Source organism: Mastomys coucha, unplaced genomic scaffold, assembly GCF_008632895.1.
Source record: "Mastomys coucha isolate ucsf_1 unplaced genomic scaffold, UCSF_Mcou_1 pScaffold20, whole genome shotgun sequence".
Taxonomy (NCBI): domain Eukaryota; kingdom Metazoa; phylum Chordata; class Mammalia; order Rodentia; family Muridae; genus Mastomys; species Mastomys coucha.
The window spans coordinates 66,963,852-66,982,091 of NW_022196903.1; the positions used below are offsets into that span (position 1 = coordinate 66,963,852).

The 18,240-nt window shown below is 43.7% G+C and overlaps 1 protein-coding gene and 1 non-coding gene across 2 annotated transcripts in view; both read left to right on the forward strand.

Annotated features, from left to right (window-relative positions):
• The first annotated feature begins 768 nt into the window (after positions 1-768).
• Positions 769-932, forward strand: LOC116100222. The gene has a single exon (XR_004122543.1). It is a non-coding gene; the product is annotated as a U1 spliceosomal RNA (small nuclear RNA).
• A 3,139-nt stretch (positions 933-4,071) lies between these two features.
• The window catches only part of Suclg1 (succinate-CoA ligase alpha subunit), a 30,350-nt gene continuing 16,181 nt past the window's right edge, over positions 4,072-18,240 (forward strand). Inside the window, exons 1-3 of the mRNA XM_031382228.1 lie at positions 4,072-4,313; positions 11,976-12,082; positions 16,581-16,697. Coding sequence (XP_031238088.1) covers positions 4,217-4,313; positions 11,976-12,082; positions 16,581-16,697 — 321 coding nt within the window. The 5' untranslated portion in view covers positions 4,072-4,216. The remainder of the gene's footprint in view (positions 4,314-11,975; positions 12,083-16,580; positions 16,698-18,240) is intronic.

Genomic DNA, 18,240 nt, shown 5'->3' on the forward strand with positions numbered 1-18,240 from the left:
CCAGCGAAAAGCTCAGACTCTTTTAACTCTTAGGGACTTGCAGGAAAAAAAAAAAAAGGAGAGAGAAAAATTTTACACATACACACAGAGTGGTTGCAGCAAAAGGCAGACTCCGATAACTTCAAATATACAAATACATACACACATGCACACATACATAAACACATACAGATGGACAGACAGACAGACATATTCAGACATTGAATGGGTGGAGAAAAGCTCCAGCAAACATGCTCAAAGCATCTTACATATACACGTATACATATATATACACACATAGATATATATATGCACGCATACATACATGCATACATACATATAGTTGGCAGATAGAGCAAGCTCCAATAACACTGTATTTTTCTTCTATAGCTTATATATCCCAGCAAAATCTTTCAAGTAGTATAAAATTACAATATGATTATATTCTATCTTTCTTCTAGTGAATGACTATGAAAAAGCAGTATGTTCACCAATGCCTTTACAAGAAAAACCATTATGTAGTACAGGTAAAGAAGACAAATTATTCTCAAGAACCTACGTACACTCATAACTAAGCAACTTGTTATAGATTAACAAAGTGTGAGCAAGCAAGGGAGCTTTCTCAGCCAGTTTCTCTTATTGGATGGCAGCAATTTGTGGTTACAAAGAAAGGATTTGTTATTTCATTACTTATCTCTGAAGGTAATCTTATAAGAATCTTAAAAGAATCATAAATCTAAAGTTTTATATGAAAGTCAGTCACATCTACTTTAAAAAAAAAAAATCCTCATACTTCCCTGGCAGGGGAGATACCATGGTCACAAAGGTGGTTTTCCCAGGGTGAGGCTTATCCGTTGCACTCCGGATGTGCTGACTCCTGTGATTTCCCCAAATGCGGGAAGCTCAACTGCATCATTTGTGGTAGTGGGGGACTGTGTTTGAGCTCTCCCCTGGGGGGAAAAATCCTCAGAACACATATCTACTCATCAGCACTTCTTAATAAATCATATCAGGAAGCTGAGGACAAAAATGGGTCTAAGAAATCAATCATCATCAATCCAGCCTCAGCGAGAGTCGCGTCAGCCAGTGCTGCCATCATTCTTGTTCCCTGACCTTAAAAGGCCCCTGGTTTAACTATTAAGAGTGTGCTTTCTGAACTTCAGATTGCTCCCTAAGCTTTCCTACAGCAGAGTCAGTAGCAAAAAATCTTAACCTAGTTTTACTTGCAATTTAATTTTTCCAAATGCTTTTTAAGGGTGGTGGTCATTGCTGATAATCTTCATTTCAAAGTTCTTTCCTAGGGTGGTGATTAAATCAATGATGTGCCCTAGCAGCAATGCCTGAAAGAGAGCAAGCATTATTATTGTGAGTGATACTGCCCAGTGAGGGGCTGGAAGCCCCCTTAGGATTTTCATATAATTCTTAACATTAAGAGGGATGTGAAGACAACAAGCAGAGCAGAACTCTGTAACAGCCTGAAGTCCTCAGGACACATGGTACACAGGACAGGGCCACACCTCTGTGAGGTGCTCCCATTGTGGCTGTGCTAACTGATAGACCGAATTCTATGAGTTCTAAAGACATTTGTCATTCATCTTGTATAGCCTTCAGCGTGATATTACATTACATGATAAAGAAATTGAGGAAAGAAAGTACAAATATCTGAACAAACTCATTCTTAACCAAATATGTCAGAAACATGTCAATTATAATCCTTGTTTCTGCAACTGGTCACGTGGCCTTAGATGGTATTTATAACTACTTTCCTCTACTACCCATTCTGCATTTTCTCAACCCTCAGTAAGTACATCAGCAGGTTTTAGTTGTTTTCCTGGAGGAGTGACCCATACCTTAATTCCTCATGGATCTGTGCCCTTTGTCAGTCTGCCTGGATTGGGCTGTGGTAGTTTCCCATTGACTTTGATCTCAGGATACGGAAGCACCAAGAGATGCCCTATAGGATCTTCTGCACTCCAAGCATACTTTGACTTATCTCCGTTGTGGAGACGAAATCCAATTTTCTCTTGGTAATCTGGGTTAATCACAGCTCCTAACACTGTGTATTTCCTTCTTAGTCTGTTGGCTTACAGGCATGAGAAGCCCAGAGTGGCCAGGAGGAAGCCTGAGCTTCCATTCCCAAGGCTTGTTGTATCTCATGGCCAGAGTGCTCCCATCTCTGAATCCAAAACTTCTAGGCCAACAGAACTTACCTTCTCCAGATCAGGAAGTATACATTTTCCTAGTGTGTCACTAGGGGTGATAGCAAGTGGAACTGTTCCCTTTCCACCCTTTGATTCCTGAACCTGTGGATCCTGGCTATAGGAGAAACCATAGCATATATTGGATACTGATTCAAAGCATGTACTGCCTTCTGGAGAACCCTGCCCCAGTCTTCCAGGCTGCTGTTACCTAATTGGCACTGTAAATGTGTCTTCAAAAGGTGTCTTCATTTCATTTTAATATCAGACCAGCTACTTCAGGATAGTGGGTAACATGATAAGACTAGCAGATTCTGTAATCATGGGACCACTGTTGTACTTCTCCGGCTGGAAAATGAATTCTTTGGTCAGAAGATTACTGTGTAGAATACTATGATGGTGGATACAGCATTCTGTAAGCCTATGGATGGTGGTTTTAGCAGAAGCATTACATGCATGAAAGAAAAACCTAGAACAAGAATGAGTATCTATTACAATAAAGACAAAGTGCTATCCTTTCCACAGGAGAAGTGGTTAAATACAGTTAACCTGTCACCAGGTCGCTGGCTGGTCACCCTGTGGAATGGTGCCATATCTGGGGCTAGGTATTAGTCTCTGGTATTGCCAGATCTGGCACTAACCAGCAGCTGTAGCCAGGTCAGACTTGGTGAGTGGAAGCCATGTTGTTGAGCCCACTCCTAACCTCCATCTCTACCACCATGGCTACTTTGTTCATGGGCGCATTGTACAATTACAGCAAAGGCTGGGGAAAGCTGATGACTGTCCACAGAATGGGTTATCCTATCTTCTTGATTACTGAACTTCTCAGATGAAGTCACCTTTTGGTGAGTATTAAGGTGGGATACAAGTATCTTCACATCCTTTTATCGATATACTTCTTCCCTAGATGTCTTTCTCACCAATTTTCCAATCATCTTTCCATGTCTCTGACTATCTAGCCAACCCCCTGGCTACATACATACATCTTCTGGCTTACAGACATATATGTAGGCAGAACACTGCGTACATAATAAGTAAATAAATAAACAAACTTAAAAATAAAAACAAAAACATTGTTCCCACTGGACCTATTTGGAAAGCTTTGATATTTAACTTTACCCCAAGGGTAGGATCTACAAGGCAAGTAGGGAGCTTGTAGACATGCCCAGCCTGAGACTGCTGCGAATTATAACGACGACCTTATTGAGCTAGAATAACTTTATTGATTATAAAGATAAGGGATCTTAGGAACACTGTCTTAGACAAGACACGTGATACTTTAGCTCCAGGACTTGCTGAAGTTTTAAAAAAGTGGAGTGAATAGTTTGTTCCAATAGGGCAAAAATCCTATATGATCTCGAGTTGTAGTCCTTAGGATTTTAGAAAGAGGCATCCATACATTTAGCATTAGTCGAAGGCAGTGAGTCTGTTTAATAAAGAGATTCCTGCTTCAGGAAACTGTTGGCTAAGGGGTTTGTCACTTTTTGTCCTTTCTTTTGCTGGCCACTAGTACGAATTCGGTCCCTATTACCATGGGTTATTTCCAGAACCTTTCAGGGAAGGCAAGAGGAGTACTATCTTCTCTGTAACAGGTCAGAAAAACCAAGGTGCAGGACCACGGTCTGGCACATGGCATTGCCCCCCCCCCCCCCCCCCCCCCCCCCCCCCCCCAGCATTTGTCACTGCTTTTCCTGGGTGCTCACGCCTAGAGTTTAAATCGCATCCTATCCCTTCCCTTTCTGCACGCGGCTTACTCGAAAAATACATTTCCCACAACACCACGCGCCGGCCGGGCCTCTCATGGGCTGTCCCACTCATTGCCGTTCTGTTTATGGTTACCCAAACCCACACTTACTGAAGAGCAGAGATATTGTCTGCTCTTCAAACGGCATCCTTCTTTTCCTTTTCCACCCTTGACGTTAGCTATTTGAGGAGAGACTCCGAGGAGAGCAATATATTCAGGCCATTTCTCTAGACACCTTTCTGCGCGAGCCTGTGGCCATGCCAAGGTCCTGGGGTCCTGAGAGTGTCATTGGGGGATGACCGCAGCAGTAGTTGCTGCGGCTGCCACCGCCACCATGGTCTCTGGCAGCAGCGGCCTCGCCGCCGCCCGCCTGCTGTCGCGCACCTTCCTCCGTGAGTTGTGCGGGCCGGGCTCTGTCCTCCATGCTTCCGTAGGCCTCGGGCTCCTGGTTCTGACCCCGGTGGTGCCCGGGCTCTTCTGGGCGGGCCCTCGGAAGGGGCGAGGGAGCCACGGGTCCAAACGGCAGTGGCAGACCTCGGGGGTGGAGGGGGTTTTGTCCGATAGGGTCGTGGATTGGCCTAGGCACTGTTCTCAGGGCGCCCTACAGACCCTACGGTGACGAGGGGTGAGGTGGAGATGGCTTCTGGGCTGGCCCTTACTTGGAGCCAAAGAGTGAAGAGATCCAGGATGAACTCTGCTGGGAGAGTGAACCTCCCGGCAGAAGAGGTTGTAATTTGTACTGAAAGATTCTGCACTTGGAGTTGACCGTTCTGTGGAGTGGGAGGGCCAACGGAAAGGTGGCTTCTGCACCCAGAATCGGCGGCGTGGCCCTGTAGGAGCGTGGAACCTGAGGGTTAGCGAGCACTTTCCCCAGTGATGTGTCGCTCTTTACGAGGCTCCAGTGAACACCTCAGTTTTTGAAAACTAATCTCCCAGGGTTGCTACTCTCTCAGCAATGCTGACTCTTGAACATTAGTGCTGCGTTCAAAGTCTCTGTGTTCGGTACATTAGGAAACAACTTTGGAACCGGTCATGTCGTGTTTGAGGTCTGGCTAACTATTCGTATGTGTATAATAGTTTTTTTTTTTTTAAACGATTTCTTGATGGATGTGGTGGCCCACGCATTTAATTCCTGCATTTGGGAGGCAGAGGCAGGTATGCGGGTCTTAGTGAGTTCGAGGCCAGCCTGGTCTACAAAGCGAGTCCCAAGACAGCCACAGCTGTTACACAGAGAAACCCAGTCTCGAAAACAAAACGAAATGAAACAAACAAAAGCCTACTAAACAAACAACAAACAAACAATCTCTCAAGTAATAGTGAGTCTGAGACAGTATGGTTTGTGAAGCACAGCACTTCTTGCCTATCACCAACATGAGAAATGATTGCCAATTAAAACTGTGATAAGTGATTGGTTGTCAGATTTATCCAGATCTAAGAGATGTTAAGAAGTAATGAGTGGTTTGGTTTCACTGTGCAGAATAAATGAGTCAGTTTACAACACAGAAATAGACACTCAAGTAACACTCTTTTCTTTGTGACACCTTGTTTCTTCTTGCATCAAATAGTAGGTGAGACTTAGTTTCTTTCTTGAGTATCCTAAAAGTGTTCAAGGCTAAGTGTGCACCCAGTAGCTGTACCTCATTGCCAAATCATTTGAGGACAAAGGTCTGACTTGATCACTTTGCCAAATTCGAAAGAGTTGAGTGTATTTGGGAAAGTTTTCTGGAGCTCCTTCTCAAGCCATTAAAAGGATACTTTAATGTGTTCTAGATAGAAGGGAAGAAAGAGATTAGTTGTGTCAGTAATTACCGTGCTTGGTAGAGTTTGAATGCTAGTGTGTTGGGTATGGGCCTAATCTAGTTTATTTGGAATCCTTTGTGGGTTAAGATGTGGAACACCAGATGTGCATATTAACTAGTTTTATGGAACACCCGGCGAAAGAGCGGCTCACCTACGCACCAGTCTTTCTCTGCTGAGGTCTTGCTGGTCCAAGGCTCTGAAAGAGCCTAGCCTCCATCCAGAAGGTCTGCTGTCTTAATAGAAGTGTTTCCAGCAGAAGAATGTCTGCATGATTTGGTTCTTAGCAAAACTTGGCAACCCTCACCCCACAGAACTGAAGGTCTTTCTTCCTAAGACTGCAAGACTGAAAGCCTAGAAGAGATTTAGCTTGCTGTTGCAGGAATCATTTCAGATCTGAGACACGCTGTTAAAACTCTGAGGGACCTAAGGTCTAAACTAGGGTATTTTTGTATTAGTAGTATTAGTACTAAGGTTGCAAGTGACTGTTTAATGTTTAAAAACCTCTAAGTTGGCAGACCTTGGAATTCTCTCACACCTGCAGTATTTCCAAGCCACTGCAGTGGCCATGCTGTCTCGAAAGTTACTGCTGCTACTGCTTTCTCCTCCTCCTCCTCCTCCTCCTCATCATCATCATCATCATCATCCTCCTCCTCCTCCTACTCCTCCTTCTCCTCCTTGTCCTCCTCCTCCTCCTCCTCCTCTTCTTCCTCCTCTTCATCTTCTTCTTCCTCCTCCTCTTCCTCCTCCTCTTCCTCCTCCTCCTCCTTCTCCTCCTCTTCCTCCTCCTCCTCTTCTTCCTCCTCCTCTTCCTCTTCTTCCTCCTCCTCTTCCTCTTCTTCCTCCTCCTCCTCTTCCTCCTCTTCTTCCTCCTACTCTTCTTCCTTCTCCTCTTCCTCTTCTCCTCCTCCTCCTCTTCCTCCTCCTCTTCATCTTCCTCCTCCTCCTCTTCTTCCTCCTCCTCCTCTTCCTCCTCCTACTCTTCTTCCTCCTCCTCTTCCTCTTATTCTTCCTCCTCCTCTTCTTCTCCTTTTTCTTGTCACAAATTATTTATGCTCTTAGGTTAAAATAAGATGATAGGGAATCCCTCCTCCATCTGTTCTTAAATTTTAGCTGATGGCACAATAATGTGTTGAGGTCCCAAGTTTTGCAGTGTTTGAGTTAAAAAAGATAAAAAGACAAACAATCCAAGGAGCTACAGGGCTCTATTGGAGGGCAACTAAGAAACTGCTGAGCTGCCCCCCCCCCCCCACATTTTAATGGCTTATGAAAGAAGGGGACAGTCTTGTTGAGGTGGGGAGGATATGGGAATAATTTCTGATGAGAATATGTAAGAGTTTTATAAGCATCATTGAGATTAAAATGAAGTTTTAAAAGAAACCTAAAGTTTGCTAGAGTCTTTAAAAATGATCAACCAGGAGGTACTGTAAATCACACCTTTCAGACTAGTTAATAAGAGCAGGTATTATTTTGATCCTTAGAATTAGGATATTTTGATGTCAGAAAGTAGATCTTACAATCCAGTTAGTTCTGCTGTTTGGCAAATGAGGAAACAAACCCAGAAACTTTCCCAGCTGGTGTCCAAGGAGTCCTGGAAACCAGGTCTGCTGGTATGTGCAGTATCTTTTCACATGTGCCTTGGGAAGCTTGAACCTCCATATGAGAAGTAGGACCTTTGGCACTCTCGTGATCTGTGGAGGAAGCGTGTACCCTGCTCACAGCTGCTACTGGCCTTTCTCCTGTCTTTGCCACATTACATAGGCTTATTTGCAGGCTCAGGGAAGCTCTTGGGAGTGTGTAGAAAAGGAGACCGCAACAGCGATCTTTCCCTCTCTAGTCTCTCTTGCTGTTTGCATCTAGGAACTCAACCTTTATTTCAGAAACGGAAGCCTGTATCCAAATGCATTCATGTAGCCCTGAGAAAGTGACTTGATTTTTCTGGCCTCAAATTTGCTTCATGGAAACACTGAAGTTTAAAACTATTTCTCCTAGGTGTAGGAGAATAATTTTGAGTTTGCCATAGGGCAGGCATTTTGTTGTGTTTGACCAATTTATTGACTTTTACTTTATAACATTTATAAAATCTGGATGTCCTTTCATTGGTGATATATTATAAAACATTGTACACATTATTTCCATACTTAGTCCTTAAAAAACAAGAGTGCTTTAAGTTTTACAAAACAAGGTGCTTGTGATCAACTAAGCCAATAGTATTGAGTGCACCATTAATATAAGTGAATATATAATTTTATATTTGAATAGTTGATTGGGATTTGGAGTAAGTAGTTGCTGAGGTACTCCCATGTATTGTAGGTCTATTATGTAACAATTCCTTTTACAATTAAAATATCCCATCTTGCAGGACAAAGCTCCTTAAGCAGGAAGGTAAACACCTCTGAGTAGTTTCAGGAAGTCCCTAAAACTGACCAGATTTACTGTTAGAGTAAGCAATAAAAGCAGAGCCTTCCCCTCAGACAGAAGGGAGCCAAGCTGCAAAAACGACTCTCATACCTGGAAGAAGCAGAAGCAAGCCAAGCTGCTTGGAAGAAGTTTAGAACAACTGAGGACCAGGAAAGGGCATTCTCCAGCCTGTTGAGCTGCTGCAGCGTGTGCAGAGTGCTCCAGGCTCCCAGCTTTGTGAGATGTCATCCATGCTGGGTGGCCTTTGAGTTACTGCTGCTCCAGTCAGTAACCCCTCACCCATTCCTGTAGGTAACCCCAGTAAAACTCAGTGGCTCACCAAGTTGGACTTTGTTAGTGTTTGTACTTTGTTCTGTCCTGGACTCCCTATCTGGGGTAAGTTGATATGTGTGTTGCATCTCCCCAGGAAAAGTTTTGTCACACAAGGTCTCTTCATTTGGGGACCACAATCGCCTGTGTTTTGAATATGTATAATTCATGGTTAATGCTATGTTAGAGCAGGTTTGAGTGTTCCCCAAGAGTTCCCATGCTAGGAGCCTCCAGTGAGCTTGGTGAACTCTGAGGTCACCGAGATCACTGTGCCTAGAAGAGATTACTGGTAGTCTGCCCAAGTTACTCCTGAGGTGAGTTACCAAGCCTGGATGTCCCATGAACTTGACCAGCACCTTGGTATCCTGTTATTTCCCTTGTTGGTTTTCTGCCATGTTATATACAGGCAGAGTGGTCCTCACCAGAAGCTGGACAGGTAAGGCTGCCCTAAAGTGTGAGTTGAACAAACTGGTTTTCTTTTCAATTAGTTACTTTGTTAAAAGTCAGTTATTTTGTTAAATCAGCTGCAGGTGGGCCAGTACAGTTAGTGAGTTTACAGTTGTTGAATTCATGAACACATACACATCAGTAAAGGAAGAACAGGGACATAGTTTTAGGGTTGAGTTGAGAAGTGTTTTCATGACTAGAGTCAGGTTAATGGTTAGGGGTAAGTTAATCTTAAAAGACCATGGTTCCAGTCCCGCCTGGCAGGTGCTCTTTGGCTCTATATGTCAGTATTAACATCACAGCCATCTTAGAAGTGGCATAGTTGTTACCTAGAGGAGACAGGACTGACTGACAAACCTGTCCCCTCTGTGGAAAACATCTTTCTCAGTACCCAGTCCCTTTCCTTGAGCATCTTATTTCAGTCTGTCCTTGTAGGGTTTTGTGCTTGTTTGGTAACAGTGGTTGTGTTACCGAGCCAGGAGGCTTCGGTGGGTAGGACCTGACTCTTGTGTTAAGCACTCATGAACCTGTTGTAGCGGCCACTGATTTCTCACTGTAGTTTGCTCTGCTCACTCTGCGGCAGTGAAAATGATAGTAAGGTAGTAGTTGGTAATACCCCACATACCATACCTTAGCCACTGTTTTACACACACTGTATATAAACTTTAATCTCATATCAGCCAATGAGGTACATAATATTATCTATATTTTTACAGTGAGATTATCTGTTCCTATATGAAAATATTCCCAATTTATTTGTGAATACTGCACAGTATATGTATGCAGAGGTTAGTTTATTTGTGTATAGAATGTGTGTGAGGACAGACCAGAGAGATGCCTCAGTGAGTGAAAGCACTTCCCACTCAAGTCAGATGGCCCCGAATCCCATCCACAAAACACACATAAAAGTGTAAGGAGAGAACTGATGCTACAAACTGATCTCTGACCTCCCATGCTGGTGATGAGCTAACCTACCTGCCTTCTTTCCTCCCTCCCTCCCTCCTTCCCTTCCTCCTTTCTTTCCTTCCTGTCTCTCTTTCTCTTTTTCTTAATGCTCATGGAAAGCATATCTGGCTGGACTTATTTGATTTTAAAGTGTGAACTTTTTATTCTCTCTTTGAGGGCAATGGTTCTCAAACTTCCTAATGCTGTGACCCTTTAACATAGTTCTTCATGTCGTGGTGACCCCCAACCATAAAATTATTTTCATTACTACTTCATAACTGTATTTTGCTACTGTTATGAATTTTAATGTAAATATTTGTGTTTACCGATGGTCTTACTTGTGAAAGGGTCATATGCCCCTGCCTCCCCCAAAAGAGGTTGTGACTCACAGATTGAGGACCACTGTTTTAGAGGAAGATTTATGTTTGTGCTAGTGAAGGATTTCAGGACTATAGCAGGCACTTTGATGCCTGCATGTGTCAGTTCATATTAATGCCACACCCTTCCTGTGAGCAGCTGTTAGCCTGGTTACAGATGGGAAGACTGAGGCTCAGGAGATCAAAAGTGAGGCCTTGATTGCAAGGCTGGAGACCAGCAGGACATCAACACCAGCACAGACCTGTCTGGTTTCTGAGAGTGATCTCAGCTGTTTATGGGAACAGTTCCAAGGCTGCCCTGGCCAGTTGTTTGAGCCTCTGGAGGTGGCCCAAGCTGTGTCCCTAATAGCTGTCATCATCAGCATGTTCTTGGTGGCCAGCTTCAGACTTTTCTGCTGGCCTGCTGTTTAATTTAGTGTGTTCATTCTCTATCTTCATTGCTCTACTGTTATCGTCTACTGTGTTTCTTGGCCTTTATCAGTATGTCCACGAGCTAAGGACAAGAATGATCTGAATAACATCTTTATGCTTTGCTGCACAGTGCAGTGGCTCAGCCTTACAGGCCTTGGATTCCCATTGTGGCATCTCTGCTCAGGTCAGGTGCTTGGCTGTTTCCTGTGCTAGGACTTGGCTGCAGAGTGCTCCCACGGCCCCCTGTTCAGCATAGTGCAGCGGTCTGTGTATGTGCAGGGCATTTTCTGAGAGGGACAGGCTGACATCCGTCTCTTCCTAGGGCATGAGGTCTCCAGATACCACTTCTGGAAGGTGCTTCTTCAGTTGTGGCACAGGAGGTCTGAAGACTGGGAAGCGTGAAAGTGTGTGGGTGGGCTCTGAGAGGTAGAGAAGATTGTTCTGGAGCTAGCTTTTATGGGCTCCTCAGAGGTAGGTGGAAGGCCTGGCTGAGTTGAAGAAGCAGGGGTGGGCCATAGAGAAGACAGGCAAACAAAGTGACCCTGTCTGTGGAGGTTTAGAAGGCTCCTCATAATTGTGAGCCCTGTGCCCTTTGCACTGAGTTTTGAAATAGGAGTTGGTTGTAGTAGCTACCTGGATGTTCTCAGTCTCCCTTGAGGTGGGTTGCCAAAAATGACTTAGGCGTGTGGTTTTTCTTTGTTTATTTCCTATTTATCTTCTCATCTACTTTGGAACTCACTTTATTTTCTCTGCTTAAAATGCGAGGTTCTGAGTCCTACATCAGAAGGGATCAAATGGAGTGATCTTAGGCTGTGTTGTAGCCAGATTTATACCAAGACTTAGCATGCCTGCATTGCTTTTACTGATTAATAAGCTAGAGAGTAGCTCTTACATACTTGAAGTATACCTCCTGTATACTTAGAGTATCCTGTATAGAATAGCTGGTGTTCATAGGCGCTCGTGCCCGAGTCGGGTGTGCACATAGCTAACATTGGTAAGAATGATTTCAGAGTTTAATTGAGACCATTGAATTTGAGTCCCAGGTTCCTTTGTGGGGAATGAAAATTACAGATTTGAGCTTTTCTTTCCCAGTTCGGATAGTGCTAGAAGATTGTGTTTGAGGTAACAGAGGGTCCTGGGCCAGAGCAGGCTCCTTGTGTTTGTTCTCCTAGTTTGTGCCTGAATTTACCTGTCTCACTTAAGATGTGGTTTTAAGTTGGCTGTGATCACAGCATTGCTCTTAGATTAGAAGACTTTTGTTTTTTAAAAGATGGGGTCATTAAATTTAATTCATGGTTCAGAAATGTGGGGAGATTATAATGTTGTCATATTTTCTTTACTTCTCAGTGCAGCAGAATGGGATACGACACGGCGGGTCTTACACAGCCTCTCGGAAACATATCTATATTGATAAAAATACGAAGGTTATTTGCCAAGGTTTCACTGGCAAGCAGGTATGTGCATCTACATTTTTATTTAAAGTGAAGACTATAGGTGTAAAAAACTAACTTCTGTTTTTAGTGTGTCAGGAAGAAGTCAGGTGGTGTGGTAACCCTGTAAAGCGGACATTGTGTTTAAGCTTAGCTTGAGAATACACAGGACCAACAGTGTCAGAGACACTGTCTTTCAGCAAGTACAAGACTCCTGGTTTTCTTCTAACACATTACTGTTCCTTTGAACACTAGGTCAGTAGATGCTAAAGAAAAGCTTGTGTTAAATGTGGAATCCACACTGCTGTGGAGAAATGCACAAATACAGAGACCTGGAAAGTGTGGGCAGGTGAACCAGCGTGGGACTTCCCACTGCGTCCTCGGTCTCTGAAGAATCCAGAGGGCAAACTTGCCCTTGAGTATTTGAATTGCTTCTCCTTCTCTTCTGTTCACACCTCTCCTCTCCCTACTGTGTGCCATAGAATTTGCATAGGTGAAATGTACCTACGGTTTGATTCTGCAGTAAACCCACCATGAGTCTCCTTTCCCTCATTCCAACCATTCTGCTCACCAGGACTCCTCTGTTAAGTTGGCATATGGCCTCCAGATGACAAATACAGGAACCCCAGTTTTCTTTCTGAGGAGTGAGGTAACTTAATATTTCTCAGCTTAGGAGAAGTTAGATAATTGTCAGCGAAGAAGAAGCCCCGGAGAGGGCAGGATTGTATTTGCTTTTCAGAATTATTTCTGGGGTCTGTGTGTCTCATTACAAACTCAAGTACAAACATTTTGTATTTATATAATGTGCGTTTTACCACATTTGTACTGCAGAACTGTTCTAATACAATGTAATTCACCAAAGGAGATGCAGGCAGTCTTACAGACCAGCTTGCCAAGTCTTAATCTTCAGGCTGCTAGCAGAATGCCAGCCAGAGTTATAGGTACCACGATCACACACAGACATGCTCACAGGGAGATGTGGCCACCTCCTCTCTTCCAGGCAGGCAGTCTAGTTTTGTGTGTGTTATAATAGCATATAATCAACCTGTAATCAAGTTCTTGAGGATGCTCATTATGCCTGTTTTTTTTTTCTGTTTGTTGAACTTTATATGACATTCTTGTGACACTTTAACCTCTGATATCTTAGTAAGATGTAAGATATTCATGTATGAGCACTATTTGGAACTGAGTCTGCTTCCTAAATTAATGATTTATTCAAGTCTTTGAGTCTGAGGTTGGTCTTGCTGTTCTTTTTCTTTCTCCTCAACCACCTTCTTTCCTTTCTTTCCTTCCTTCTTTCTCTTTTCTTTCCTTTTTTTTTTGAAACAGAGTTTCAGTATGTAGCCCCAGGCAGCCTGGAGCTCACTATAGTTCCATGCTTTGAATTCATAATGATCTGTCTACCTCTGTCTCCTGAATGCTAGTTTTGAGATCTTTTAGTTCCCTCCAACTTAGCTTTTTCTCATTTACCTTCCTTGTGTTTGCATTTTTAGTAACTGTGAGTTTTAATGGTCTTGGGTTTTTTGTCTGGATATTGAGCTGAGAGCCGCAGAAGCTTAGAATTGTCACACTAGCTCCTTAGTCAGTGCACACCTTGTTCACATAGGTGAGGGATGGTGTATGTGAGGATGGATTCTAGCCATGCACATTGCCACTGGGTGCTGCAGCATGCCTTCTTGGCTCTTAGGAGCTGCAGAAGTTATTATTCCTATTCTAAATTGTGTACTGGCTGGTGGTAACATGAAAACTATGGGAAATAGCTTATTTTGAATGAAAGCATTACTTTTATTTAATAATAAGACTAGAAAGAGGGATTCAGTGGCATTTACTTGGAAGCATAGTCCTTACCTAGAAGTCTAGACCATAGCTTTTCAGACTCTCTGCAGTAAAAGGATCTGCTGATCTAATGTGATCAGTCCTTTTGTGAAATACAGTAAACCTTAAAATAATTTCACACTGCCTGCAAACATTATCATTATTTTTTAATTAGATTTTTGTCATTCTCTCTGCTTTGGGATTTTTTTCCTTCTGTCTTGTTCATTTGTCACTTTAGGTCAATTGGTCTGTAGACCATATATGGAATAGCACTGGTTAAAGACAGAGTACAAAGCACTGACTGACTTGTGGCTCTTTCTTTTTTTCTTTTATTAGATATTTTCTTTATTTACATGTCATATGATTTCTCCTTTCCCAGTATCCCCTCCAAAAAACAAACAAACAAACAAACAAACAAACAAAAACAACAAGAACAAACCCCTGTTGCATCCCCCCTCCCCATGCCTGCCACCCCACCCTCTCCCACTTATTGGCCCTGGCATTCCCCTACACTGGGGCACAGAACCTTCACAGGGCCAAGGGCCTCTCCTCCCATTGATGACTGACTTGGCCATCCTCTGCTATACACATGCTGATGATCAACTTTGCAATCCTCTACTATACACACGCTGCCAGAACAATCAGTCCCACCATGTGACTTGTGGCTCTTTCTAAAACTCCATCACAAGCTTCAAACTGGTTGCTTAATTTGCTTAGGCTGAGTTTGTTAGTATAAAGGGAAGTTTAGTTGAAAAATTTCTAAAGTTCTTAAAGCCATAATTTGTATGCATTAAATAATTAAGAACTTGAGTAGTTGGCTCATCATTGTTAGGTCCCTGTAGAATGACCACATAGACCTTTTCACTGTTGATTGGTCATTGTTGAGTGTCTGCTATATGTAATGTGTTGAACTAGGTATCATATTGCAACAAGAACAGTAGACAGACATTACTATCTTCATGGTCTGTGCCTTTCAGCTGAGAGGAGGAAATATATCCACAAAATCCATGACTAAATTCTGTGGTACACTAGAAAGTATGATCACTATGGAAGAACAAGCCAGGGGAAGGGGGAAGAGTGTCTGTCCTGTGTGGAGTCATGTGGTTGGCATGGGGAAAAGATTTTATATCAGGTGGTGGGGAAGGTGTCTGCTCTCAGAGTCAGGATCCAAAGGAGATATGTGAGTGAATCATGTACATACCTAGGTAGGTTCATTTTATGCATAGTGCTCAGCAAGGCCCGCAAGCAGGCAGGCAGGCAGGCAGGCATGTGCCACCCCAGCTAACGTGGCTGCAGTCAGATATCCTTAGTAGTAGTAAATGAGGACTGACAGGTATGGGGCCTGCCATGAGGAAACAGAGTAGGTGTTAACTTTCACAGTTAATGAACTGGAAAGAGATGAGGAGGAGCAGTTCCTCAGATGTTATAGGATAACACTTGCTGCTATGGAGAATAGATTCAAAGGGAGCAAGGACTGTAAGCTTCTAGGATGAGATGACATCAGCCAACACAGTTCCCAGCAAAAGGTAGGACAGAGACTGGCTATTTTGAGGCTAGAGTGGTGAGATTTACTAATGGCTCAAGAGTGAGAAGAATCTAGTGTGACTTCATACTTTGAGTCTGAGCATCTCTGGTAGTGGAGTTGTCAACAGATGGAGCAGGTTGAGAGGAGAGTGATCAAGGCCCAGTTTGAGGTGTTCAGCTAGATGCCTACTCGCTCTCCAGGGAGAGATGTTAGGTAGGCACATTAGTGTGTGATTGAAGGCAGAGGTCTTGGCTAGCTGTATGAGAGATATGAATGGTAAGGGTCACTATAGAGATTCTATATGCTGCCTCAGTAAGGGTGGCATCCCAAAAGGCATTGATTGAGATGGAAGAGAGAATCAGAGAGAACAGGAGGAAACAGAGGCCTAAATGTTAGTGGGAAAGGATCTCCCAATCTCCAGAACCATTGTCCTTGATATTGCTTGGTGGGTTTAGGGGAGGGTGTGGTAATGTATGTCAAGGGAAGAGTTTGGGGAATACTGTCAAATACCTTGCAGGATGGTCTCCCATAACAAGGAAGCCCTGTGTCCCAAGGACCAGGTAGGCTGCCAGAGAAAGCAAGTCACAGGGAATGCAGGAAATGGCAGGAAAATCTAAAAGATCCACTGAGGAGTGACTGATCCTTAAAGACAGACCAGTTAGCACACCCTTGGATTTTCTCTAGTTACTGTGTGTGTATGTCATAGTGGGTGGTGGTGAATTAGAGTAAACCAAGTTGTACTTTTGAATGAATATACACACACACATATAATATATAATTCATATAATATATATATATATATAAAAGGGAAAGAGCCAGGGTTGGATAAATATAATGATCCATCATGGATGTGCAATTGGACAAAGTGGGGTGGGTGCAAGGAAATGAGGAACAGGAAAAATGGGATGGCCTTTTAAACAAGTAATAGAGCGTCCCAGGTGAGCAGCGGGTCTCAGCAGGGAATAGAAAAGGACTCTTCCAGCAGCTGCTTTGCTTTGCAGAAGCTCCTTTGACTTGCGGGTTGGTGCAGTGTTTACTAAGTGGGTGTAAGGGCTTGGCTTGGGCCCTTCCCTGGGAGCTCTTAACATGGTTGGTTTTCTTTTCCCATGTTGATGAGCGTGCCTTTGCGTCTCAGCTATGTTCGTCTGCCTCTCTCATGGCTCTTGTGCTTTTTCCTCACAGGGTACCTTTCACAGTCAGCAGGCTCTGGAGTATGGCACCAAACTCGTGGGAGGAACCACTCCAGGGAAGGGTGGCCAGAAGCACCTGGGCTTACCTGTCTTTAATACTGTGAAGGAAGTAAGTAATGGCTTTTGAGAAGAAGAAGAAGCAGGGCAGAGACAGGCATCCTCTGGGCGGAGGTCTTCACTGTGTGCTGTTTGCCCTTCTATCTGGATATCCAGTGACCTAGAGTGCACTGGCTGGTTTTGCGTGCCAACTTGACACCGGCTGGAGTTATCACAGAGAAGGGAGCTTCAGTTGGGGAAGTGCCTCCATGAGACCCAGCTGTGGGGCATTTCCTCAATTAGTGATCAAGGGGGTAGGACCTCTTGTGGGTGGTGCCATCCCTGGGCTGGAAGTCTTGGGTTCTATAAGAGAGCAGGCTGAGCAAGCCAGGGGAAGCAAACCAGCAAGGAACATTCCTCCATGGCCTCTGCATCAGCTCCTGCTTTCTGACCTGCTTGAGTTCCAGTCCTGGCTTCCTTTGGTGATAAACAGCAATGTGGAAGTGTAAGCTGAATAAACCCTTTCCTCCCCAACTTGCTTCTTGGCCATGATGTTTGTGCAGGAATAGAAACCCTGACTAAGACATAGAAAAACTGGGATTGTGGTAAAATCCAGAAGTGATTTTTGCAAAAGATGTTCGTCATCTGTTAAAGGAAGCTCCATGGTCTGGCTTCTGTCTGGCTCCTTACCTCTTCACTGCCTTTCTTCCAGTGTGGTGGTACAGGTGTTAGCAGTCGTTTCAGAAACCCCTGTTTCACAGTGGACTGTCAGGCAGGAGTGGTGTTGGGTGCTTCATGCACATTGCCCCAGCAGGCCTTACATAGCCCTCCACAGCAGGCGCTTATATGGAAGCCCAGGATGCTGCTGGTGCAGAGGCTGAGGATCTTGTCTGACCGAGGTCTCCCAGCTGAGATGTGGCAGGTTTGGACTGTCCTGTGCCGACAAACAGTATTCAGACTGACATATATATGGTGGGGATCTGCTTTCTTCATCAGTTGCTGATTTCTTTAAAGTGATTTTTTTCAGGAAGTTTAAAATGTAGAAGAAGTTACAAATATAGGTTTTTAGGTGAGTCAGGCTTTGTAAACCAATAGTTTTGTTGAATCAGTTTATCTTATTCATTGTGACCCAGGCAGATGTGAAATTTGGATATCCTAAGTTCCTTGACAAATACTGTTACTTACTTTCCCATTCATGTTTTACAAAGGACTTTCTGAATGAATAATAATATTGATTGTGTAGTATGACTCCCCTGTGTACAGTACTTGTTACCAATGTCTGGAAGTATTTGTAGCTGTAAGATAGGAGAATTTGGAGACTTGTTTTTTCAGTGAAATGTTACATGCCCGTGATCTGGTTGGTTCTGACCTTGATTTCCATCTTTTGCTTAATTCCCTTCTATTGTTGCTTTCCCCACCCCACAAGGTCTTCTCATTAGCCCAGTATAGTCTTGAACCCATGATCCATGATCCTCTGGTCCAGTGGTCCTCAACCTTATTAACGCTATGACCCTTTAATACACTTCCTCGTGTTGTGGTGACTCCCAGCCATAAAATGATTTTCATTGCTACTTCAGAACTATAATTTGGCTACTGTTATGAATTGTAAGGAAAAT